General features: G+C 48.8%; 1 protein-coding gene across 2 annotated transcripts in view; it reads right to left on the bottom strand.

Annotated features, from left to right (window-relative positions):
* The window catches only part of GPT2 (glutamic--pyruvic transaminase 2), a 107047-nt gene extending 93731 nt beyond the window's left edge, over window positions 1-13316 (bottom strand). For both annotated transcript variants that reach the window (XM_056525715.1, XM_056525716.1), the window contains exon 1: window positions 12985-13316. In XM_056525715.1, coding sequence (XP_056381690.1) covers window positions 12985-13200 — 216 coding nt within the window. In that variant the 5' untranslated portion in view covers window positions 13201-13316. The remainder of the gene's footprint in view (window positions 1-12984) is intronic.
* Window positions 13317-25555: the final 12239 nt, after the last annotated feature.

The raw sequence follows: 25555 nt of genomic DNA, 5'->3' as shown, positions 1-25555 counted from the left end.
CCCCAGGGCTTTATACACAATTTAGACTGCTCATGCTGTGGCTGCTGCTGTTAAGTCTGTGCACAGAGCCATAGAAGTGCAGGATCTCCTCCGTGAGTACAGTGTTTGGCAAACATCATAAACATTAGCCTTTAGATCTGTAATTCAGAAGTGTGAATACGTTCTTGAAACAAAATGCTGAAACAAACATTCTAAATACACTAACATGCTGTTCAAACAAGTCATTTTGTGAAAACAAAATCCGAAAAGTTGCAAAGTAATGCGCAACAAAGACTTTTAGGACTTTTTCAGGACTTCACCATACAAATAAAAAGCTCTAATCGTTTTGATAAATTTCCCCCTTTTGTGTCAGTATATTGCCAGATTTCTGTGAATGGGAACATTCCTTTTTACATCCAGAGGCTAAAAACCTAGATATTTTTATGGCTGTTTGTTACAACTGCATTTAGTCTAAACAATCCTTTGAACTATTCAAGTCACTCTCCTGTCCTGATGGTTTATAAGAGTGGAGTCCATCCAGACTCTAAGGCCAGGTTTAAACAGCAGAATTTCTGCAATGAATTCTGCATAACAATTCTGGATAAATGTATAGCCTATACACTTCATATGGGATTCCTCTGTCCCATTCACATAGCAAAACTTCTGCTGCAGGAATTCCATTGAAGTGAATTGGCTATAAATTCATGCAGAATTCAGTGCAGAAATTCTGCCATGTTAACTTGGCCTTAGGCTATGTTAACAAGCCAGAATTTCTGCATGGAATTCTGCAGAAATTTATAGTGAATAAACTTGGAATTCCACAGCACCATTCACACAGAATTTCCGCTGCAGAAATTCCATTGAAGTGAATGGGCAATTAACTGCAGAATATTCATGCAGAATTCCTTGCAGTAATTCTACCATATAAGCCTAAAAAAAGAGTAAGGCTGGGTTCACATAATTCCACTTAGAAATTACATTCGGAAAGTCTGAAGCAACAGTCCCACCTCTGTCTGTGTCAGAAACTGTCCAGAGTAGAAGCAAATCCAAATTGAAAACCTCTCCTGCTCCAGACAGTTCCTAAAAGGGACAGAGGTGTCAGCAGAGAGCACTGTGGTCAGACTGAAGAGAACAAGTTGACTTCCTCTGGAACATACAGCATCTGATAAGTACTGGAAGTTAGATTTTTTTCAATAGAAGTAATTTACAAATCTGCTTAACTGTCTGGAACCTCCCTTTAAGTGAGGTTTTTCCAGGAAATGCCCATGCCGCTGTACAGAACACTGGTGAGACCTCATTTGGGAGTATTGTGTGCAGTACTGGAGGCCGTATCTCCAAAAGGATAAATAGTACAAATGTTCAGCTCCCCTCCTGTGTCCTGCAACGCCCGGACTGGTACGGACTACACCCAGGTAGATCTGTACAACAAAGAGAGATGTCCAGCGCTGCTCCCGTTAAAAGGATTGAACTTTATTCCATATACACCAAGGTACAAGACTAAAGTAGACATAGGTAACGCATTTCGGCTCTTCACAGAGCCTTAGTCATACTGGCACAGTACTGGAGGCCGTGCCTCCAAAAGGCTATAGATACTCTAGAAAGAGTTCAGAGAAGATCTACTAAACTAGTACATGGATTGCAGGATAAAACTTACCAGGAAAGGTTAAAGGACCTTAACATGGATAGCTTGGAAGAAAGAGACAGAGGGGATATGATAGAGACTTTGAAATACATAAAAGGGAATCAACACGGTAAAACGAGGAGAGCATATTTAAAAGAAGAAAAAATACAAAACAAGAGGACCGTTTTAAATTAGAGGGGCAAAGGTTTAAAAAAGGGATTTTGTCTTAATGTAAAATTCTTTTCTCGGAGGATCCATTGGGGGGACACAGACCTTGGGGTATATGCTGTTGTTGCTAGGAGACTTGACACTAAGAAAACCAAAAAAGTTGTCTCCTACCAGCAGGATATACCCGCCTACAGAGCCTGAGATAATCAGTTTAGTCCCCAAGCAGTAGGAGAGGACCAAGAGGCAGAAAACCAAGATCAGTCCAAGGTAACCAGAACAAAAAATTAACTGAACACACCCTCGGACAGGTAACCAAAACCGGAACACCAAAGAAAGGGCGGGAGCCGTGTCCCCCAATGGATCCTCCGAGAAAAGGATTTTACGGTAAGACAAAAATCCCTTTTTCTCTTTCGGCTCCATTGGGGGACACAGACCTTGGGACGTACCAAAGCCGTCCCTAGGGTGCAGAAGAACAGGAAAAAACTGCAGTGGCGCTCCCAAGGAAGTAACCCTAAGTCGTGGTTATAGGGTATAAAAGTAAATAATATTTTTTTTTTACAGCATAAAGAAATCTAAGAAAATAAAAAACTTAATGCAAGACGCGTTTCGGGAGTCACAGCTCCCTTTCTCAATTGCAGGTGGTGGCTGTATACAGCCACCACCGGCAATTGAGAAAGGCAGCTGTGACTCCCGAAAAGCGTCTTGCATTAGGTTTTTTTATTTTCTTTGATTTCTTTATACTGTAAAAAATAATTTACTTTATACCCTATATCCACGACTTCGGGTTACTTCCTTGGGAGCGCCACCGCAGTTTTTTACTGTTCTTCTGCATTCTCCATACGGACCCACCTTCTGGGCTCCGTCCACACGCTGCAGGCCTGCATACCAAGCTTCCATCACCTGCAAGGAATACGCTACCCCCCACCCGGGTGCCTCCCTATACCGAATAAAAACCTACACCGCACCTGGCGCCACCTCCGCTTTTTTCCACTGTATACTGTCCCTAGGGTGGGCACAGAAAACAATCAAGGGGCAGGCTGGGCCACCACCCCCTGCAACACCTTACGGCCCAGACTAGCATCCGCGGATGCAAAAGGTATGAACCTGGTAGAATTTAGTAAAAGTGTGCAAGGACGACCAGGTAGCCGCCTTACAGACTTGAGAGGCTAAAGCTCTGTTATGGAGAGCCCAGGAAGCTCCGACAGAATGCGTGGAGTGAGCTGAAACCCTGAAAGGAGGGGTCTTCCCCCTGCAACAGTAAGCTTCTGAAATGGCAGACCTGATCCACCGCAAAATGGTTGCCTTGGAAGCAGGGAGACCCTTAAGGTGACCGTCCGTAAGAACAAAAAAGGAATCACATTGACGAAAAGAAGACGTAACAGTGAGGTAGGTGCGCACAGCCCATACCACATCAAGTTTATGAAGCAAACGCTCCTCGGGATGAGATGGAGCGGGACAAAAGGACGGGAGGACGATATCCTCATTAAGGTGGAAGGCAGAAACCACCTTAGGTAAAAAAGGAACTGGACGAAAAACAACTTTGTCCTGATGGACAATTAGAAAGGGAGAGCGGCAAGAAAGAGACGCCAACTACAAAACCCATCTGATGGAGGTAATTGCCATAAGGAACGCCACCTTCCAGGAAAGGAAAGGAAAGGAAACCTCCCTGAGGGGTTCAAAGGGCGCGTCTTGTAGTGCGCCAAGGACAAAATTCAGATCCCAAGGAGGTGTAGGAGACCTGTAAGGAGGAGCCGCGTGGGCCACTCCTTGAAGGAAGGTTCGAACATGAGAATCAGATGCCAAAGGGCGTTGGAAAAGAATGGAAAGGGCAAAACTTGACCCCTTAAAGAGCTGAGAGCTAATTGCTGTTCCAGCCCTGACTGCAAAAATGAAAAGGAGTCGGGGAAGGGAGAACACCACTGGAGAAAGAGATTGAGAAACACGCCAAAGAAAATAAGACCGCCAGGTACGGTGGTATATCTTCGCAGAAGAGGGGTTGTGCGCCTTGAGCATGGTCCGAATCACCTGTGTTGAGAAGCCCCGGGCCCTTAGTACCACGGTCTCAACCGCCACGTCGTCAAATGCAGCGACGCTAAATTGGGGTGGCACAGGGGACCCTGAGAGAGAAGGTCTGGACGAAGCGGAAGGCGCAGCGGAACGTCGTCCAGGAGCCGGACGACGTTGGCGTACCACGCCCTCCAAGGCCAATCTGGAGCCACGAGAATGGCGGGAATGCCCTCCGCTTTCAGCTTCCTCAGGACCCTGGGAAGGAGAGGAAGAGGAGGGAACAGATAAGGTAAGGCGAACCCCGACCAAGGAATCACCAGTGCATCCGCTGCCAGATGACGGGGGTCCCGCGACTTCGACACAAAGAGGGGAACCTTCTGGTTGTGGCGGGATGCAAAGAGGTCCACATCTGGGGTTCCCCAGAGTTCGCAGATCTCTGCAAATACCTCTGGATGAAGGGACCACTCGCCGGGGTCGGGAGAGGACCGGCATAGGAAGTCCACTTCCCAATTGTTTACGCCTGGGATGTGAATTGCCGAGATGGCCGGAACTCTGAGCTCCGGCCAGAGAAGGATCTTGGAAACTCCGGCTATCGCCGCCAAGCTGCGAGTGCCGCCCTGGCAATTGATGTATGTCACCACAGTGGAGTTGTCCGACTGGACACGAACTAGGCGGCCCTGGAGAAGGATCTCCCAATGTAACAGGCAAAGGTAGATTGCCCTCAGTTCCAAGATGTTGATCGGGAAGAGTGTCTCTCTGGGAGACCAAAGGCCCTGGACTGTCCGGTCTCGGAAACCCCCCCCCCCCCCCCAAACCCAAAAGGCTGGCATCCGTCGTGACAACCAGCCAATGGAGGGGCAGGAAGGAGCGCCCCTGAAGAAGTAGGGGGGAGCGGAGCCACCACAGAAGGGAGCAGCGAGATGTTTGAGGAAGTACAATCTTGCGATCGAGGGACAAGGGAGACCTGTCCCACCGGGATAGAATCGTGAGTTGAAGGGGTCGAAAATGAAACTGAGCGAAGGGAACGGCCTCCATGGCCGCCACCATCCGACCCAGGACTTCCATGCAAAAGCGAAAGGACACTGTGGAGGGGTTCCTGAGTATACGAACCCACGACAGAAGGGTCACTCGCTTGTCCGGTGGGAGGTGAACCCGGGCGGATTGGGTGTCGAACAGAAGTCTTAGAAAAACCAAAAAGGACTGAGTGGGGGATAGGTTGGGCTTGTCCCGATTGACCAACCAACTGAAGCGAGACAGGGCCTGAAGAGTGAGGGTGAGACTCTAGATTCTGGTCCCTGGATGGAGCCTTGATCAGAAGGTCGTCCAAGTAAGGAATCACTGAGACCCCCCCCCCTTGTCCGTAGCAGGCCATCACCGGCGCAAGGACCTTGGTTAATACCCTCGGAGCTGTGGCTAGGCCGAAGGGGGAGAGCCAAACTGGAAATGTCCCTCCGGGACAGCAAAGCGGAGGAATCGCTGGTGTCCCGGAAAAATCGGAACATTGAGGTAGGCGTCCCTGATGTCCACTGAGGAAAGAAACTCCCACTGATCCATGGTCGCCACGACCGAACAGAGAGACTCCATGCGGAAGCGGCACAGGAGGAGGTGCCGGTTGAGGAGCTTGAGATCTAAGATGGGACGTACTGAAACCCCCTTTCTTGGGAACTACAAAGAGGTTGGAAGAAAAACCTCGAAAGCGTTCCCTGGGAGGAACCGGGACAATGTCCCCCTGAATGAGGAGGGACTGAAGTGCACCCCAAAAGGCCTTTGCCAGAGAGGGAGACCGTGGGGCTTGGGAAAGGAAAAAGCGATCCTTTGGAAGAGAGGCAAATGCGATCCAGTAACCGTTGGATACCACATCTCTGACCCCGGAGTCCTGTACATGTGTGGTCCAGACATCCCGGAAGAGCAATAGACGACCTCCCACCCGAGAAAAATCCGCGGGTGGGGGCGTCCCTTCAGGCAGAGGTGGGTTTGCGGGTACCCGCCTTGGCCGCAAGGCGGCCCGAACGGTTATCAGATTTCCAGGATGGGCGAGTCTGGAAGAAGGCAGCCTTTTTGTCCCGAGAAGGCATCTGCCTGGCTCCCTTCGTGACCCCAAAGGTCCGAAAGGAGGTAGGTTTACGGCGGGAGTCAGAACTGCGGGCCTTATTTTGAGGTAATAAGGAACTCTTCCCTCCCGTGGCTTCCGAGATGATCTCATCTAGGCGCTTACCAAAAAGCCGAGAGCCAGTAAAAGGAGGCTCAGTGAGAGACTTTTTTAGAGGCTGCGTCCGCATCCCAGGCTTTGAGCCACGCGGATCCACGGAGAGCCACAAGGCTACCCGTGGCAAAAGCAGCACAGTGGGCTGACCGCATGGAAGCAGAACATAGAAAATCTCCCGCTTTAGAAAGCAGGAGAATTAAGTCGGCCAGTTCTTCCAAGGAAGCCCTAGAAGAAATGCCCTGACGGAGTCGGGAAACCCAAATAGTAAGGGCCTTGGAAACCCAGGCAGAGGCAAAAGCAGGGAGAAGAGATGAACCCGCAGCCTCCATGGCAAATTTGGCCAAGGTCTCCCCCCTTTTGTCCGGTGGATCCTTAAAGGAAGCAGCATCGGGCAAAGGCAGGGTAGTAGTCTTAGACGGGAGACTGGTGGGTCCACCGTAGGAGGTGAAGTCCACCGGGCAATGAGGTCCTTAGCAAAGGGATAACGCACTTGAACCTTCTTTGTTTCTTGAAACCTCTTGTCAGGGTGCCTCCAGGCAGACTCCAGCAAGGCTTCAAATTCAGAATGGGAGCTGAACATCTTGGGTGTCGGACGGGCACGATGAAAGGAAACTTCTGGGACAGCGTCCGAAGTTCCTGGGTCCTCTAGGTGAAAGGTGTCTCTTATGGCCGAAACCAATGAGTCCACCGTGTCGGTCATGTCTGTGCCGTCTTCTGAATCAGAGGCAGAAGCAGAAGCCTCATCAACTAGTTCTCCAGGGGAGTGAGAACAGGTGGATGCAGCTTTAGAAGAAGGAGACAGGTGCGCCGTTCTGGAGACGCTTGCGGGAAGACGTAGCAGAAGGACGATGCCCATGGACGATGCCCACGATGCCTACGTCTGTACAAAGACTCTGGAGAGGAGTCAGAGGAATGACCCCTATTACGCTTGTGAGAGCGTTTAACATAGGGTGAGGGAGAGCGAGTCTCTCTTGAGGAACGGTGTAAGGAAGACCTCTCCAAGGCAGTCACCACGGAGCGGGAGACCTGCGCCAAGTCAGTGATAGACAGAGAGGGAAGACACCCATATTGCAGGGGCAGCAGAGCCCACTGGGTCTGGGGGAGCATCCTGAGTAGGAATACCAGGGGGGTCAGGAGGTGCAGGCGGAACAACTGGGTTCAGCAGACCCAGAAATTTTGGAGTTGCAGCCCTTAAAAGAATAGTAGGCGACAAGGGCCCCAGGTACCTGCTTAGAGGGAGGAACAGTTCTGGTCTCAGACATGGATAAAATAAGGTAATCTCACCAGTGTCCGTGTCCCCCACCAGGCAGCTGCTGTGAGGAGAGGAACGAGAAAAAAAAAAAAGGAGAGAGAAAAAGGCAGGGACAGCTGGACCAATCAGAAGAGAGGGGCCGGATTACACTGGGGTGCCTCTGATTGGCTCATAGCCCCCTGCACAGCTCCCATTGGCTAATGAGATTCACGCTCCCCCAACGGCGCGAACTTCGCCGGGGCAGAAAGATGCTGGCTAGTAATGGCACCCGCTCCAATCCCCGAAGCATATGTGAGTGCAGGGGAGCGGGCTAAAGTGCCAGCGCAGCGAGCCGCTGCGAAAGTGAAAGTAAACTTGCCCCGGCCGCGTCGGCATGCGACACGGCCGGAGCACAGAAGAATAAAGCCGGAGTGAGAAGGCAGCTGCGGCTGCTGCATAAAGAAAACACTGACAAGTGAATAAAAAATAGAAAGAACAGTCCTACACCACTGACTCCAGCCCCCTGAGTTCCCCACAATAACCATTAGGGAGCCTTTGCCTAATAGGGACCCCGAATTAGATATAATAAAAAGGAGTGGAACCAAAACAGGGGGTCTCCAGAGGTTGCAAGCCCCCGACACCTGAAAGGAAAAAAAGGGGGGGGGGGGGAATACTCACCTCAATCTGAAGAACTCACCTAATGAAGTCTTCAGTCATGAAGTCTTCAGCCAGCTTTTGTCACCTGCATCATGCCAGGCATGAAAAGCGAGACGAGCAGGGAAAGGTGGGGGACCCTGACCCATAAGGTACAACCCCAGGCACTGGCCGTTGGCGGGAGGGGGTTGACAGTACATCCTCGATGTCTGTGCCCCCTCAATCGCAAATAGGGAAACAGTGAACGCTATGTTCCCGAGACCCCACCTGAAAAAAAGGAAAAAATAAAAAATGTTAGACCAAGTCTGGGGAGAACCCCAGACTAGTGTCCATCTCCTGCGACACTAAGCTAAAACTGATTACCTCAGGCTCTGTAGGCGGGTATATCCTGCTGGGAGGAGCCGACTTTTTTGGTTTCCTTAGTGTCAAGTCTCCTAGCAACAACAGCATATACCCCAAGGTCTGTGTCCCCCAATGGAGCCGATAGAGAAAGTAATATCAGGAAGTATTACTGAGAGATTAGTGGATGCATGGAATAGCCTTCCTGCAGAAGTGGTCGCTGCAAATACAGTCAAGGAGTTTAAACATGCATGGGATAAGCATAAGGCTATCCTTCATAAAAGATAGGACCAGGGACTATTGATAGGATTTAGATTATTGGGCAGACTAGATGGGCCAAATAGTTCTTATCTGCCGACACATTCTATGTTTCTATGCCCATCACAACCAATGATCGGTTGCTCAGGCATTTCTTGTGTGTCAGCATGTGACTAAAAAGTGTAGAGCAGCGAAGCACTGGAGTTTAACAGTAGCAGCAAAAGATCGAGCAGGTAATAGTCCATCCTAACCTACTAAAAAAAAAAAAAAAATCCTCCTGGGTAAACCCTATATACTACTAATAGTAGTAGTAATAAAATCTGTTTAAGGCTGGGTTCACACTACGTTTTCTCCCATACGGGAGCGCATACGGCAGGGGGGAGCTAAAACCTTGCGCTCCCGTATGTCATTCATTTCAATGAGCCGGCCGGATTGAAACGTTCGGTCGGCTCATTTTTGCGCCATATGCGCTTTTACAACCGGACCTAAAACTGTGGTCAACCACGGTTTGAGGTCCGGTCGTAAAAGCGCATACGGCGCAAAAATGAGCCGACCGAACATATCACTCCGGCGGGCTCATTGAAATGAATGACATACGGGAGCGCATACGAAGGCATACGGGAGCGCGAGGTTTTAGCTCCCCCCTGCCGTATGCGCTCCCGTATGGGAGAAAACGTAGTGTGAACCCACCCTAAGCCAGATACATCTGTAGCAAACTCTTGGATGCATTTAGCATTAGGTCCGTTTATAAACAAGAACATTCCCATTCACTCACAGAAAGCAGGGTTTAGAAAGGGAGAGGTGTTAATTCAATTATACAATAACTAAGATTGTTGGTATAGTTTGTACAGTTATGTATGCATGATCTTTCGAAAGGGGGTCCACTGGTAAGGGTCAAGAAGTAACCCCCAATGTCACCTAATCACAGAATACAAACTAGTGTAAATAGTGTATGTAGCTGACGAGAAAAGTCTCCAGAGCTGTATACCCACTACATGAGGATTCCTGTCTGACCAGAATCAAAGCAGGTTAGGGTTAGTGACAGTATGCCGTATATTCAGGATATGGAGAAGGGGTAGCTAGAGAACTGCAGTATGAACAGTTCCCTAATGTCATGTTACTATGAGGATCTCTTGTTGTAAGTGCCATCAGCAGAATACAGGCGAGTGGACTTACTGGATTCCATGTGGGTGGTGACCCTAGGAACGCAGTGTAAGCAGTAAATTTGATTCCAATGCAGAGACTAAAAAGGCAGAGGCTGATGCAATGCAGCACAGCAGGAGTCTTCCTACTCGACACTGACAAGCTCAGCTCTGCTACATGTGGTGAGGAGGGTCTGATGCTGGGATAGGTAGGCTGTCACTAGTGGGAGGAACAACGCGTTTCAAGGGTGAAAGCCATGCTGGGACCTGAGACCTCTCCCCAGCGGATGCATGCCAGTGGCTGTCACACTAGTGGGAGGCACAACGCGTTCCGTGGGAAAAAGCCATGCTGGGACCTGAGACCTCTCCCCAGCGTATGCATGCCAGTGATGTCATGTGTAGAGTTCTGAAGCTTACTACATACACCATGCTGGAAGAAGTAGTTCAGTCGCTTCCCACACACCACGCTGGGAGATGTAGTCCTGTAGCTTAACACCTACACCATGCTGGGAGATGTAGTTCTGTAGCTTAACACCTACACCATGCTGGGAGATGTAGTCCTGTAGCTTCCCACATACCCCATGCTGGGAGATGTAGTCCTGTAGCTTCCCACATACACCATGCTGGAAGAAGTAGTTCAGTCGCTTCCCACACACCACGCTGGAAGAAGTAGTTCTGTAGCTTACCAGATTCACCACGCTGGGAGATGTAGTTCAGTCGCTTCTCACATCCACCATGTTGGAAGAAGTAGTTCAGTCGCTTACCACATACACCATGCTGGGAGATGTAGTTCAGTCGCTTACCACATACACCACACTGGGAGGTGTAGTTCAGTCGCTTAACACATACACCACGCTGGGAGATGTAGTTCTGTAGCTTCCCACATACCCCATGCTGGGAGATTTAGTTCTGTAGCTTCCCACATACCCCAACGTTGGGAAATGTAGTTCTGTAGCTTACCACATACACCATGTTGGAAGAAGTAGTTCTGTAGCTTCCCACATACACCATGCTGGGAGATGTAGTTCAGTCTCTTACCACATACACCATGTTGGAAGAAGTAGTTCTGTAGCTTTCCACATACCCCATGCTGGGAGATGTAGTTCTGTAGCTTACCACATACACCATGCTGGGAGATGTAGTTCAGTCACTTCCCACATACACCATGCTGGGAGATGTAGTCCTGTAGCTTACCACATACACCATGCTGGGAGATGTAGTCCTGTAGCTTACCACATACACCATGCTGGGAGATGTAGTTCAGTCTCTTACCACATACACCATGCTGGAAGATGTAGTCCTGTAGCTTCCCACATACCCCATGCTGGGAGATGTAGTCCTGTAGCTTACCACATACACCATGCTGGAAGATGTAGTTCAGTCGCTTCCCACACACCACGCTGGAAGAAGTAGTTCTGTAGCTTACCACATTCACCACGCTGGGAGATGTAGTTCAGTCGCTTACCACATACACCACACTGGGAGGTGTAGTTCAGTCGCTTAACACCTACACCATGCTGGGAGATGTAGTTCTGTAGCTTCCCACATACCCCATGCTGGGAGATTTAGTTCTGTAGCTTCCCACATACCCCAACGCTGGGAAATGTAGTTCTGTAGCTTACCACATACACCATGTTGGAAGAAGTAGTTCTGTAGCTTCCCACATACACCATGCCGGGAGATGTAGTTCAGTCTCTTATCACATACACCATGCTGGGAGATGTAGTCCTGTAGCTTACCACATACACCATGCTGGAAGAAGTAGTTCAGTCGCTTCCCACACACCACGCTGGAAGAAGTAGTTCTGTAGCTTACCACATTCACCACGCTGGGAGATGTAGTTCAGTCGCTTCTCACATCCACCATGTTGGAAGAAGTAGTTCAGTCGCTTACCACATACACCATGCTGGGAGATGTAGTTCAGTCGCTTACCACATACACCACACTGGGAGGTGTAGTTCAGTCGCTTAACACATACACCACGCTGGGAGATGTAGTTCAGTCGCTTAACACCTACACCATGCTGGGAGATGTAGTTCTGTAGCTTCCCACATACCCCATGCTGGGAGATTTAGTTCTGTAGCTTCCCACATACCCCAACGCTGGGAAATGTAGTTCTGTAGCTTACCACATACACCATGTTGGAAGAAGTAGTTCTGTAGCTTCCCACATACACCATGCCGGGAGATGTAGTTCAGTCTCTTACCACATACACCATGTTGGAAGAAGTAGTTCTGTAGCTTCCCACATACCCCATGCTGGGAGATGTAGTTCTGTAGCTTACCACATACACCATGCTGGGAGATGTAGTTCAGTCACTTCCCACATACACCATGCTGGGAGATGTAGTCCTGTAGCTTACCACATACACCATGCTGGGAGATGTAGTTCAGTCTCTTACCACATACACCATGCTGGAAGATGTAGTCCTGTAGCTTACCACATACACCATGCTGGGAGATGTAGTTCAGTCTCTTACCACATACACCATGCTGGGAGATGTAGTCCTGTAGCTTACCACATACACCATGCTGGGAGATGTAGTTCAGTCTCTTACCACATACACCATGCTGGGAGATGTAGTTCAGTCTCTTACCACATACACCATGCTGGGAGATGTAGTCCTGTAGCTTACCACATACACCATGCTGGGAGATGTAGTTCAGTCTCTTACCACATACACCATGCTGGGAGATGTAGTTCAGTCTCTTACCACATACACCATGCTGGGAGATGTAGTCCTGTAGCTTACCACATACACCATGCTGGGAGATGTAGTTCAGTCTCTTACCACATACACCATGCTGGGAGATGTAGTTCAGTCTCTTACAACATACACCATGCTGGGAGATGTAGTTCTGCAGCTTACCACATACACCATGCTGGGAGATGTAGTTCAGTCTCTTACCACATACACCATGCTGGGAGATGTAGTTCTGCAGCTTACCACATACACCATGCTGGGAGATGTAGTTCGGTCTCTTACCACATACACCATGCTGGGAGATGTAGTTCAGTCTCTTACCACATACACCATGCTGGGAGATGTAGTTCAGTCTCTTACCACATACACCATGCTGGGAGATGTAGTTCAGTCTCTTACCACAATACACCATGCTGGGAGATGTAGTTCAGTCTCTTACCACATACACCATGCTGGGAGATGTAGTTCTGCAGCTTACCACATACACCATGCTGGGAGATGTAGTTCAGTCTCTTACCACAATACACCATGCTGGGAGATGTAGTTCAGTCTCTTACCACAATACACCATGCTGGGAGATGTAGTTCTGCAGTGTGCCATTCTGAGTACCAGATACTTGCACCTCTCCCTTCCCACCAAGCAGGTCATGCTTGTAGCCCCCACACAGCTCCTCACCTGCTGCAGCTCCCTCTCTATCTCCCCGGCTTTCATCACGATGGGTCCCCGCACAGCGTACTCCATTGCCCGGACCTGCGGGTTCATGGACTGCAGGGTGAGGATTCTGCCCCGGACAGGACGGACAGCCGGGGCCTCCGCGGCGGAGCAGCTGTATGGGCGGGAAACATTGCCCTGTTGTAAGCCCCGCAGCACGGAGCGCAGCCTTCCCCCCATGCCCAGTCACTCCAGTCAAACTACCGACTGAAGTACTAATAGTACTTTTCTGCCACTCTATCAATGACTCCGGGGCGGCAAAACCACGTTATTCAGTCACGTGACCTGCGCAGTGTAGACAGACGCCGGGTACATGCTGACCGCAGCGCCCTCTGCTGACACCCTATAGAAAATACAAGGCTTAGTTTTATAAGAAGCACATATAGATGTAGTCTGTGCTAGTGAGTCACAGCCGAGCTCAACTCCGGGTTTGTTGCTAAGGGCAACGGCTCTAATGCTCTACTCTAATAGTTTAAAAAAGTAAAAAACTAAATTCATTATTTAAAACATCATCACATCAATGGTCACAAGTTGTAAATGTACTCCAGATTCCAGTCCTAAATTCGGAACGGAGGGGGAGATTTTTCAAAATAATTGTAGAGGAAGAGTGGTGCAGTTGCCTATAGCAACCAATCAGATTGCTTCTTTCATGTTTATATGGGCCTCTGAAGAATGAAAGAAGCAATTTGAATGGTTGTTATGGGCAACTGATCAACTTTTAGAGTACGTTCACATGTGCATATTTTTACTGCAGATCTGCTGCAGATTTCATTCTGCAGATTTTGCTGCCCATTGACTTCAATGGGTAGCAAATTCTGCTACAGCATATCTGCAGCAGAAAATATGCACGTGTGAACGTACCCTTAGGCTAAGTTTCCACTTGTTTTTTTTCTGGCAGTTTTTGGAATACTGTCACTGCAGTTTTTGATCCAAAGGACATATAAAGGAAGAACTTACACTTCTCCTCCCTTATGGATCCACTTCTGACTTTGGCTCAAAAACTGCGGTTACTGGCACGGGTGGGGCTTCTGTGCTTAACTGGCACTGACGTCATCGCCGCTTATGAATATCCATCCTTCCAGTTAGGAGCGGCAAAGAGAGGGAGAACTGGAGCGAGAGGGGATGAATATTCATAAGCGGCGCTGATGTCAGTGCCAGTTAAGCGCAGAAGCCCTGCCCGTGCCAGTTACAGGAAGATTTCAACAGAAAATAAGACTACAATTGCAGGAGAACGGCGACGCAGATCCGGACAAGGTAGGACTCATTTTAATCAGCGTCTCCTGCACTATTCACCAGTACCTGTGGATAGTGCGGGAGAAAACAAGTGACAGTTTTCTTTTAAAGAGTACCTGTCATCAAACCATATTTTCTAAACTAACTCAGATTATAATCCATTACTACTTTCCTGCCCTTAAAAAAAATTCTAGAGCTTTAAAAAGCTCTGTATCATACCTTTCCCCTTGCTCACATTGTAGGATTAGGGGTACATTGGCGATCCTGGGTTGCTAGCCAGCAATGGAATCCTGAGGTCCGGATCCTGTATAGTAGCAATGGTTCTGTCACGATTCGGCAGGCTGGAGGTGGATCCTCTGTGCCAGAGAGGGATTGGCGTGGACCGTGCTAGTGGACCGGTTCTAAGCTGCTACTGGTTTTCACCAGAGCCCGCCGCAAGGCGGGATGGTCTTGCAGCGGCGGTAGCAACCAGGTCGTATCCACTAGCAACAGCTCAACCTCTCTGACTGCTGAAGAAGGCGCGGTACAAGGGAGTAGACAAGAGCAAGGTCGGACGTAGCAGAAGGTCGGGGCAGGCAGCAAGAATCGTAGTCAATATGGCAATAGCAGGAGGTCAAGTACACAGTATGGACAAACACAGTAAACGCTTTCTCTAGGCACTAAGGCAACAAGATCCGGCAGGGGAGTGCAGGGGCAGTGATCAGATATAGTCTGGGAGCAGGTGGAAGCCAATTAAACTAATTGGGCCAGGCACCAATCATTGGAGCACTGGCCCTTTAAATCTCAGAGAGCTGGCGCGCGCGCGCCCTAGAGAGCGGAGCCGCGCGCGCCAGCACATGACAGCAGGGGACCGGGACGGGTAAGTGACCTGGGATGCGATTCGCGAGCGGGCGCGTCCCGCTGTGCGAATCGCATCCCCGACGGCCATGACAGTGCAGCGCTCCCGGTCAGCGGGACTGACCGGGGCGCTGCGGAGAGAGAGGCGCCGTGAGCGCTCCGGGGAGGAGCGGGGACCCGGAGCGCTAGGCGTAACAGTACCCCCCCCCCCTTAGGTCTCCCCTTTTCTTTGTCCGGTAACTGCCTCCCCTGGGATGAGGACACCGGGAAAGAATGGAGGGTTTCCTCAACGGCAGGCAGTACAGCAGGAATGGGAATGGGGAGGGAGGGCAGAGGGCGAAGCCTGGCACGGGGCAGTGTGACACCAGGACGGGGGCCATGAGGAGGCACTGAGGCTTGCCTGACGGGACTGGGAGGGGGGGAGAGGCACTTCCCATGGCAGGCAGAGTCCCAGTTCTTGATCTCTCCTGTGGACCAATCAAGGGTTGGGGAATGGCGTTGAAGCCATGGTAGTCCAAGGAGAATTTCGGAAGTGCAATTGGAGAGGACCAAAAACTCAATTTTTTCGTGATGAGGTCCGATGCACATTAGGAGGGGCTCCGTGCGGTAACGCACGGGGCAATCCAACCTGACTCCGTTGACCGCGGAAATGTAGAGTGGCTTGACGAGACGGGTCACCGGGATGCGGAATTTATTCACCAAGGAATCCAGAATAAAATTCCCAGAGGCACCAGAGTCCAAGCAGGCCACGGCTGAGAGGGAAGAGTTGGCTGAAGGAGAAATCCGTACAGGCACCGTGAGACGTGGAGAAGCCGACTTAGCATCAAGAGACGCCACACCCACGAGAGCTGGGTGCGAGCGTGCGTTTCCCAGACGTGGAGGACGGATAGGGCAATCCACCAAGAAATGTTCGGTACTGGCACAGTACAGACAAAGATTTTCTTCCCTACGGCGATTCCTCTCCTCCTGGGTCAGGCGAGACCGATCCACTTGCATGGCCTCCTCGGCGGGAGGCCTAGGCGTAGATTGCAACGGAGACTGTGGGAGAGGTGCCCAGAGATCTAAGCCTTTTTCCTGGCGGAGCTCTTGATGTCTCTCAGAAAAACGCATGTCAATGCGAGTGGCTAGATGAATGAGTTCATGCAGGTTAGCAGGAATTTCTCGTGCGGCCAGAACATCTTTAATGTTGCTGGATAGGCCTTTTTTAAAGGTCGCGCAGAGGGCCTCATTATTCCAGGATAGTTCAGAAGCAAGAGTACGGAATTGTATGGCGTACTCGCCAACGGAAGAATTACCCTGGACCAGGTTCAGCAGGGCAGTCTCAGCAGAAGAGGCTCGGGCAGGTTCCTCAAAGACACTTCGAATTTCCGAGCAGAAGGAGTGTACAGAGGCAGTGACGGGGTCATTGCGGTCCCAGAGCGGTGTGGCCCATGACAGAGCTTTCCCAGACAGAAGGCTGACTACGAAAGCCACCTTAGACCTTTCAGTAGGAAACTGGTCCGACATCATCTCCAAGTGCAGGGAACATTGTGAAAGAAAGCCACGGCAAAACTTAGAGTCCCCATCAAATTTGTCCGGCAGGGACAAGCGGAGGCTAGGAGTGGCCACTCGCTGCGGAAGAGGTGCAGGAGCTGGCGGAGGAGATGGTTGCTGCTGTAGCAGAGGCAGAAGTTGCGACTGAAGTTGCTGCACCATGGTGGACACTTCCGACAGCTGGTGAGTTAGATGGGCGATCTGTCGGGATTGCTGGGCGACCACCGTGGTGAGGTCAGAGATAGCTGGCAGGGGAACCTCAGCGGGATCCATGGCCGGATCTACTGTCACGATTCGGCAGGCTGGAGGTGAATCCTCTGTGCCAGAGAGGGATTGGCGTGGACCGTGCTAGTGGACCGGTTCTAAGCTGCTACTGGTTTTCACCAGAGCCCGCCGCAAAGCGGGATGGTCTTGCAGCGGCGGTAGCAACCAGGTCGTATCCACTAGCAACGGCTCAACCTCTCTGACTGCTGAAGAAGGCGCGGTACAAGGGAGTAGACAAGAGCAAGGTCGGACGTAGCAGAAGGTCGGGGCAGGCAGCAAGAATCGTAGTCAATATGGCAATAGCAGGAGGTCAAGTACACAGTATGGACAAACACAGTAAACGCTTTCTCTAGGCACTAAGGCAACAAGATCCGGCAGGGGAGTGCAGGGGCAGTGATCAGATATAGTCTGGGAGCAGGTGGAAGCCAATTAAACTAATTGGGCCAGGCACCAATCATTGGAGCACTGGCCCTTTAAATCTCAGAGAGCTGGCGCGCGCGCGCCCTAGAGAGCGGAGCCGCGCGCGCCAGCACATGACAGCAGGGGACCGGGACGGGTAAGTGACCTGGGATGCGATTCGCGAGCGGGCGCGTCCCGCTGTGCGAATCGCATCCCCGACGGCCATGACAGTGCAGCGCTCCCGGTCAGCGGGACTGACCGGGGCGCTGCGGAGAGAGAGGCGCCGTGAGCGCTCCGGGGAGGAGCGGGGACCCGGAGCGCTAGTCGTAACAGGTTCTATAGCACTGCGGTGGTGCTACCATCAACAAATTTTATTGACACATCATATAAAAAAATAATAAAAGGAGCACATCTGGCAAGACACATTTCGAGAGCTAGTACTCCCTTTTTAGCCCCTTAAAGACCAAGCCCATTTTCACCTTAAGGACCAGAGCGTTTTTTTGCACATCTGACCACTGTCACTTTAAGCATTAATAACTCTGGGATGATTTTACCTTTCATTCTGATTCCGAGACAGTTTTTCGTGACATATTCTACTTTATGTTAGTGGTAAATTTTTGTCGATACTTTCATCATTTCTTGGTGAAAAAATCTCAAATTTTATGAAAAAAATTGAAAATTTAGCATTTTTCTAACTTTGAAGCTCTCTGCTTGTAAGGAAAATAGATATTCCAAATAAATTATATATTGATTCACATATACAATATGTCTACTTTATGTTTGCATCATAAAGTTGACATATTTTTACTTATGGAAGACATCAGTATTGAAGTGGATTTGAAGGGCCTTCATATTAGAAATACACCACACATGACCCCATTATAAAAACTGCACCCCCCCAAAGTATTCAAAATGACATTCAGTAAGTGTGTTAACCCTTTAGGTGTTTCACAGGAATAGCAGCAAAGTGAAGGAGAAAATTCGAAATCTTCATATTTTACACTCGCATGTTCTTCTTGTAGAGCCAGTCTTTGGCTAATAGGAGAAAAAGCCCCCCCAAAATTTGTAACCCAAGTTCTCTCGAGTAAGGAAATACCTCATATGTGTATGTCAAGTGTTCGGCAGGCGCAGTAGAGGGCTCAGAAGGGAAGGAGCGACAATGCGATTTTGGAGAATTAATTTTGCTGAATGGTTTTTGGGGGGCATGTCACGTTTAGGAAGCTCCTATGGTGATAGAACAACAGAAAAGCCCCACATGGCATACCATTTTGGAAACTAACCCCCTCAAGGCACGTAACAAGGGGTCCAGTGAGCCTTAACACCCCACAGGTGTTTGACGACTTTTCATTAAAGTCGGACGTATAAATGAAAAAGGAAAATGGATTTACAAAGGAAAATGGGAGAAAATGACCCCCAAAATTTGTAACCCTATCTCTTCTGAGTATGGACATACCCCATGTTAAGACGTAAAATGCTCTGCGGGCGAACTACAATGCTCAGAAGAGAAGGAGTCACATTTGGCTTTTGGAAAGCAAATTTAGCTTATATGGTTTTTGGGGGGCATGTCGCATTTACGAAGCCCCTATGGTGCCAGAACAGCAAAAAAAAACACCACATGGGATACTATTTTGGAAACTAAAATCCTCAAGAAACGTAACAAGGGGTACAGGGAGCCTTAACACGTCATAGGTGTTTGACGACTTTTTGTTAAAGTTGGATGTATAAATGAAAAAAAAGGGTTAATAGGAGAAAATTACCCCCATAATTTGTAACCCCATTTCTTCTGAGTATGGAAATACCCCATGTGTGGACGTCAAGTGCTCTGCTGGCACACTACTTCAGAAGAGGAGGATCGCCATTGAGCTTTTGGAGAGAGAATTTGTTTGGAATGGAAGTCAGGAGCCCTGTGTGTTTACAAAGCCCCCCGTGGTGCCAGAACAGTGGACCCCCCCACATGTGACCCCATTTTGGAAACTACACCCCTCACAGAATTGAATAAGGGGTGCAGTGAGTATTTACACCCTCTGGCATTTGACAGATCTTTGGAACAGTGGGCCATGCAAATGAAAAATTAAATTTTTCATTTTCACGGACCACTGTTCCAAAAATCTATCAGACACCTGTGGGGCGTAAATGCTCACTGTACCCCTTATTACATTACGTGAGGGGTTTTGTTTCCAAAATGGGGTCACATGTGGGGGGGGGGGGTCCATTGTTCTGGCACCATGGGGGCTTTGTAACCCATCCAACTTTAATGAAAATTCTTCAAACACCTTTGGGGTGTAAAGGCTCACTATGCCGGTGAGCTACCAGACGCTGTTCAAGAGTCAAGCAAGGTTTGCATCTATAATGGACACTCCAAGATAAAGCTCCGGCTGGGGCATGAAAGGTTGAACCAGCAGCTGCATATCTGAATCAGCGACTAAAAGCAATGGGTGAATATTAATTGTGTTCATGTATACTGTATCCATGTACAAGAAAGTTGTTCTTATGAAGACTAACATGTGAAGTAAAAGTATTGGAATTGGAACACAAATTCAGTTGTTTGAGTGCAATTTCTACTGAAAACTGTTATATTGAGGTGTGGACACTCAGCTGCACTGCTCAACACCCGTGTGCTAACATACACCCACAGCCTTGTAGAGTCAAGGCTCACTATACCCCTTGTTACATTCCGTGAGGGGTGTAGTTTCCAAAATGGGGTCACATGTGGGTATTTATTTTTTTGCGTTTATGTCAGGACTGCTGTAAAATAAGCCACCCCTGTGTGGTGTACATAATGTACATAGTGCGCTCTCACTCCTGAGCCTTGTTGTGCGTCTGCAGAGAATTTCACGCCCACATATGCGGTATTTCCGTACTCAGCAGAAACTGCATTACAAATTTTGGGGTTCTTTTTTTTCCCTTTACCGCTTGTGAAAATAAAAAGTATGGGGCAACACCAGCCTGTTAGTGCAATTTTTTTTTTTTTTTTACACTAACAGGCTGGCGTAGCCCCCAACTTTTCCTTTTCATAAGGGGTAAAAGGAGAAAAAGCCCCCAAAATTTGTAGTGCAATTTCTCCCGAGTACGGAAATACCCTGTATGTGGCCTTAAACTGTTTCCTTGAAATACTGTGTGCCTCCAGCGGTTGCTAAACTCCCAGCATGCCTGGACAGTAAGTGGCTGTCTGGAAATGCTGGGAGTTGTTGTTTTGCAACAGCTGAAGGCTCCCTTTTGGAAGCACTGCTTACGATATGTTTTTCATTTTTATTGGGGGGGGGGGGACAGTGTAAGGTGGTGTATATGTAGTGTTTTACCCTTTATTATGTGTAAGTGTAGTGTAGTGTTTTTAGGGTACATTTGCACTGGCGGGTTACGGTGAGTTTCCTGCTAGGAGTTTGCGCTGCGGCTAAAAATTTGCCGCAGCTACAACTTGAAGCAGGAAACTCACTGTAAACCCGCCGTGTGAATGTACCCTGTACATTCACATGGGGGGGGGGGGCAAACCTCCAGTTGTTTCAAAACTACAACTCCCAGCATGTGCTGACAGACCGTGCATGCTGGGAGTTGTAGTTTTTAAACAGCTTGAGGCACACTGGTTGGAAAACCTTCAGTTAGGTTCTGTTACCTAACTCAGTATTTTCCAATCAGTGTGCCTCCAGCTGTTGCAAAACTACAACTCCCAGCATGTACTGATCGCCAAAGGGCATGCTGGGAGATGTAGTTATGCAACAGCTGGAGGTACACAACTGCAACTCTCAGCATGCCGAGACAGGTGTTTGCTGTTTGGGCATGCTGGGATTTGCAATTTTGCAACATCTGGACGGCTACAGTTTAGAGACCACTGCACAGTGATTTCCAAACTGCAGCGCTCAAGCTGATTCAAAACTACAACTCCCAGCATGTACTGACAGACCGTGCATGCTGGGAGAAGTAGTTATGCAACAGCTGGAGACACACTGGTTGGAAAACCTTCAGTTAGGTTCTGTTACCTAACTCCTTATTTTCTGCACAGTGATCTCCAAACTGTGGTCCTATAGATGTTGCAAAACTACAAATCCATGCATGCCCAGACAGCAAACTACTGTGTGGGCTTGCTAGGAGTTGTAGTTTTGCAAGATCTAGAGGGTCAGAGTTTAGAGATCACTGCACACTGATCTCCAAACTGTAGCCCTCCAGCTGTTGCAAAACTACAAATCCCAGCATGCCCAAACAGCTATCTGGGCATGCTAGAAGTTGTAGTTTTGCAACATCTGGATGGCTACAGTTTAGAGACCACTGTATAGTGGTCTCAAACTGTAGCCCTCCAGATGTTGCTAGGCAACTCACCGGCTTCCGTAGGATCCAGGGAGCTGCATTACCGCCCACTGCCTCCGCTGATGGGTAAGTGGACCTTCGGCACAGATCTTCGGCGGTTTCCCCGTTCTGCCCGGCCTATTGAGGGTGGGCAGAACGGGGAAACCGAAAGTTAACCCGCCCGCCCCCGATCTGCTATTGGTCATCGCTTCTAGATGACCAATAGCAGGGATAGGAGGGGTGGCACCCCTGCAACCTCACTCCTATGCCTTCAGGGGGATCATGGGTGTCTTGGACAACCCCAATACCCCTTATTTTCCGGGTCACTGGAGATCCACATAACCCACATGGAATAGCCCCAAATCGCCAGGGTTAATTCACTGGCGATTTGCGGGGATCGCCGACATGCGGGGGTCTCAGGACCCCCCTGTGCATTTGCACGGGGGGCCTGCTGATAGATATCAGCATTCACCCCGGTCCGGTCCCTGCCGCGTGGTTCCCTTGGTCCTTAAGTACCAGGGAGCATGTGCGTGCCTGTATGCCCCTTGTCCCCAAGAGGTTAAATTGCAGTGAAAGCTTTTCTCATAAGATAAGCTTTCACTGCAATTAAAAAAGGGATTATAACTCCTGAAATGGATCTTGCCAGATGTGCACCTTTAAAAAAAAAAAAATTTTATATGATGTATCAATAAAATTTGTTGATACTCTTAATCTTCAAGTCTGATCCGTGATGGTAGCATCACTGCAGTGCTTTTTTCTTCTGAGAACCAGGTTTCCATCAGAGGTATGTACTGGAAGCTTCACAATAAAATATGAATTGGGGGTACAAAAAGTACCATGCAGTCTAAGGTGGCCCCTGGTTGCAAAGGATGTCCGTTTACATTGGTCATCCAATGCACTGAACTGCATTGATTTCTACACCTTATACTAAATACAAGACTATGGACAGTAAATGTTATGCCCCGGATGTTGTTTGCCATACCTTTCACCCTATAGTGCTTTTCATGAGTAGGAAGTACCAACAATGGGACACTAGTTTCCTTAGTGTCCAACAGCAGCACCCCAATAATGGGAATATTTTAATAAATATTTAGAAACAACAAAGCATCATCTCCACCCAGCAGAGGTATATATGCCTGGCACACTTACATTTCTGTCCTTTGTTTGCTGCAGGACCTCTTTTCTCCTCAGAACGTTTCCTTTTGATATTAGTATAATCCGTTCTTTGCTACTTTCATCTGTTTAAAATAAATGACTCTTAGCTAGAGGAAACTTTCCAATTGCTGCTTTTTCTGATGCTGGCATGGGTGCCGTCATCTTTCAACCATAAACTCCATATCAGCATGGACAGTAGCGGGACACTGGCTGACAGTGGGAGGATGTTTCCTCAAGCTGTGAGCCCTGCGCTCACAGCTGTCAATCAAAGAAGTGTGTCCATGACGTAGGTGATGAAGCATGGACACAGCAGGACTAGTATGTGTCTTGGCAGGTAGGGGGGGGCAGTTGTTTGACTGGCTTTTTCAGTATGAAATACTGAAAATTTTCTAATGAAAGCAATTGCAAAACCTATTGGTTGTGCATGCTTTATAACATATGAATTTTTTTTGTATCTGACAGTGCCCATTTAATGGTACATATTCTGATTGGGTGACTGTTACTAGTTGTAGTACCTATTTAATATATTCGTTAATGACCTTGCAGAGCGGTTGAATAGTAAAGTAGCACTCTTTGCAGATGATACTAAGCTCTGTAAAGTGGTAAACACTATAGAGGACAGTGCACTGTTACAAATGGATCTGGATAGGTTGGAGGTTTGGGCTGGGAAGTGGCAGATGAGGTTCAACACTGATAAATGTAAGGTAATGCACATGGGGAAGAAAAATCCGGGCTGGGATTATGTATTAAATGCGAGAACACTTGGGATGACTGATGTGGAAAAGGACTTGGGAGTCTTAGTTAATAGTAAATTTAGCTGTAGTGACCAGTGTTGGGCAGCTGCTGCCAAGGCAAATAAAATCATGGGGTGCATCAATTGGGGCATAGATGCCCACGACAAGGAAATAATTCTACCGCTGTACAAATCACTAGTCAGACCACACATAGAATACTGTGTACAGTACTGGGCACCAGTGTACAATAAAGATATAGTGGAGCTGGAGAGGATTCAAAGACGGGCAACCAGGGTAATACAGGGAATGGGAGGACTACAGTACCCAGAAAGATTATCAGAATTAGGGTTATTTAGTTTAGAAAAAAGAAGGCTTAGGTGTGACCTAATAACTATGTATAAATATATCAGGGGACAGTACAGAGATCTCTCCCATGATCTATTTATACCCAGGACTGTATTTATAACAAGGGGGCATCCTCTACGTCTAGAGGAAAGAAGGTTTCTACACCAGCACAGACGGGGGTTCTTTACTGTAAGAGCAATGAGACTGTGGAATTCTCTGCCTGAGGAGGTGGTCATGGTGAACTCTGTAAAAGAGTTCAAAAAGGGTCTGGATGCATTTTTGGAGAATAATAACATCGCTGGTTAGGTATACTAGATTTATAGGGCAGAACGTTGATCCAGGGATTTATTCTGACTGCCATATTTGGAGTCGGGAAGGAATTTTTACCTCAAGTATGATGGTTTTTTGCCTTCCTCTGAATCCACTCAGTAGGGACAGTAGGGAAATAGGTTGAACTTGATGGACTCTGGTCTTTTTTCAACCTTATGAACTATGTTACTATGTTACTGTTACGCCGAGCGCTCCGGGTCCCCGCTCCTCCCCGGAGCGCTCGCAACATCTTCGCTACGGCAGCGCCCCGGTCAGATCCACTGACCGGGTGCGCTGCGATACCGCCTCCAGCCGGGATGCGATTCGCGATGCGGGTGGCGCCCGCTCGCGATGCGCACCCCGGCTTCCGTACCTGACTCGCTCTCCCTCGTTCCTGTCCCGGCGCGCGCGGCCCCGCTCCCTAGGGCACGCGCGCGCCGGGTCTCTGCGATTTAAAGGGCCACTGCGCCACTGATTGGCGCAGTGGTTCCAATTAGTGTTTTCACCTGTGCACTCCCTATGTATACCTCACTTCCCCTGCACTCCCTCGCCGGATCTTGTTGCCCTTGTGCCTAGTGAAAGCGTTCCCTTGTGTGTTCCTAGCCTGTGTTCCAGACCTCCTGCCGTTGCCCCTGACTACGATCCTTGCTGCCTGCCCCGACCTTCTGCTACGTCCGACCTTGCTTCTGTCTACTCCCTTGTACCGCGCCTATCTTCAGCAGTCAGAGAGGTTGAGCCGTTGCTAGTGGATACGACCTGGTCACTACCGCCGCAGCAAGACCATCCCGCTTTGCGGCGGGCTCTGGTGAACACCAGTAGTGACTTAGAACCGGTCCACTAGCACGGTCCACGCCAATCCCTCTCTGGCACAGAGGATCCACCTCCTGCCAGCCGGCATCGTGACAGTTACGTTACCTCGCTACAACCAAAAGTGATGTAATTTCTGGTTTTGGCATTTTAAACTTTTTTAAAATCAGTTTTTGTTATTTGGTCTGTCTAACCTGGCGTTTTAGGTTCTATCCTTCTACTTTTTTTTATTCTGGCCCCATTATGGTTGTTTTTTTTATCCCTTTTTTGCAATTAGCTGCACCTACTCGCATGCAGAGTTTGCGTCTGGTCATCTTCTATTTACAGTCCTACTGGTCTTCTGCCTGATGCTGCCACTGTATCTTCACCTTCTGAGATTTCAGCTATATTGCTTTGTTCACTCTGCTATTGCTTTGTTTTGCTTTTGCTTCAGAATTGTGTTTTTCCTTGTGATTCATATTATTATATGTTTCAAAAGAATGTTGTGTCTTTCCAGATGTCGTCCCTGGATTCCAGTGGGAAAGGCTCACGCAATCATGAGGCCTCATCAAAGAGGAAGCACATTGCATTCATGAGTATATGCGCTGCCATGTCTGCAGCCAAAACACTTCGGAGACCATTGAACTATCTTTTAGGGAAAT

Source organism: Hyla sarda, chromosome 6 (genome assembly GCF_029499605.1).
Source record: "Hyla sarda isolate aHylSar1 chromosome 6, aHylSar1.hap1, whole genome shotgun sequence".
Taxonomy (NCBI): domain Eukaryota; kingdom Metazoa; phylum Chordata; class Amphibia; order Anura; family Hylidae; genus Hyla; species Hyla sarda.
Note: the sequence above shows the minus strand (reverse complement) of the source record. Positions and strands in the feature narration are given on the sequence as shown.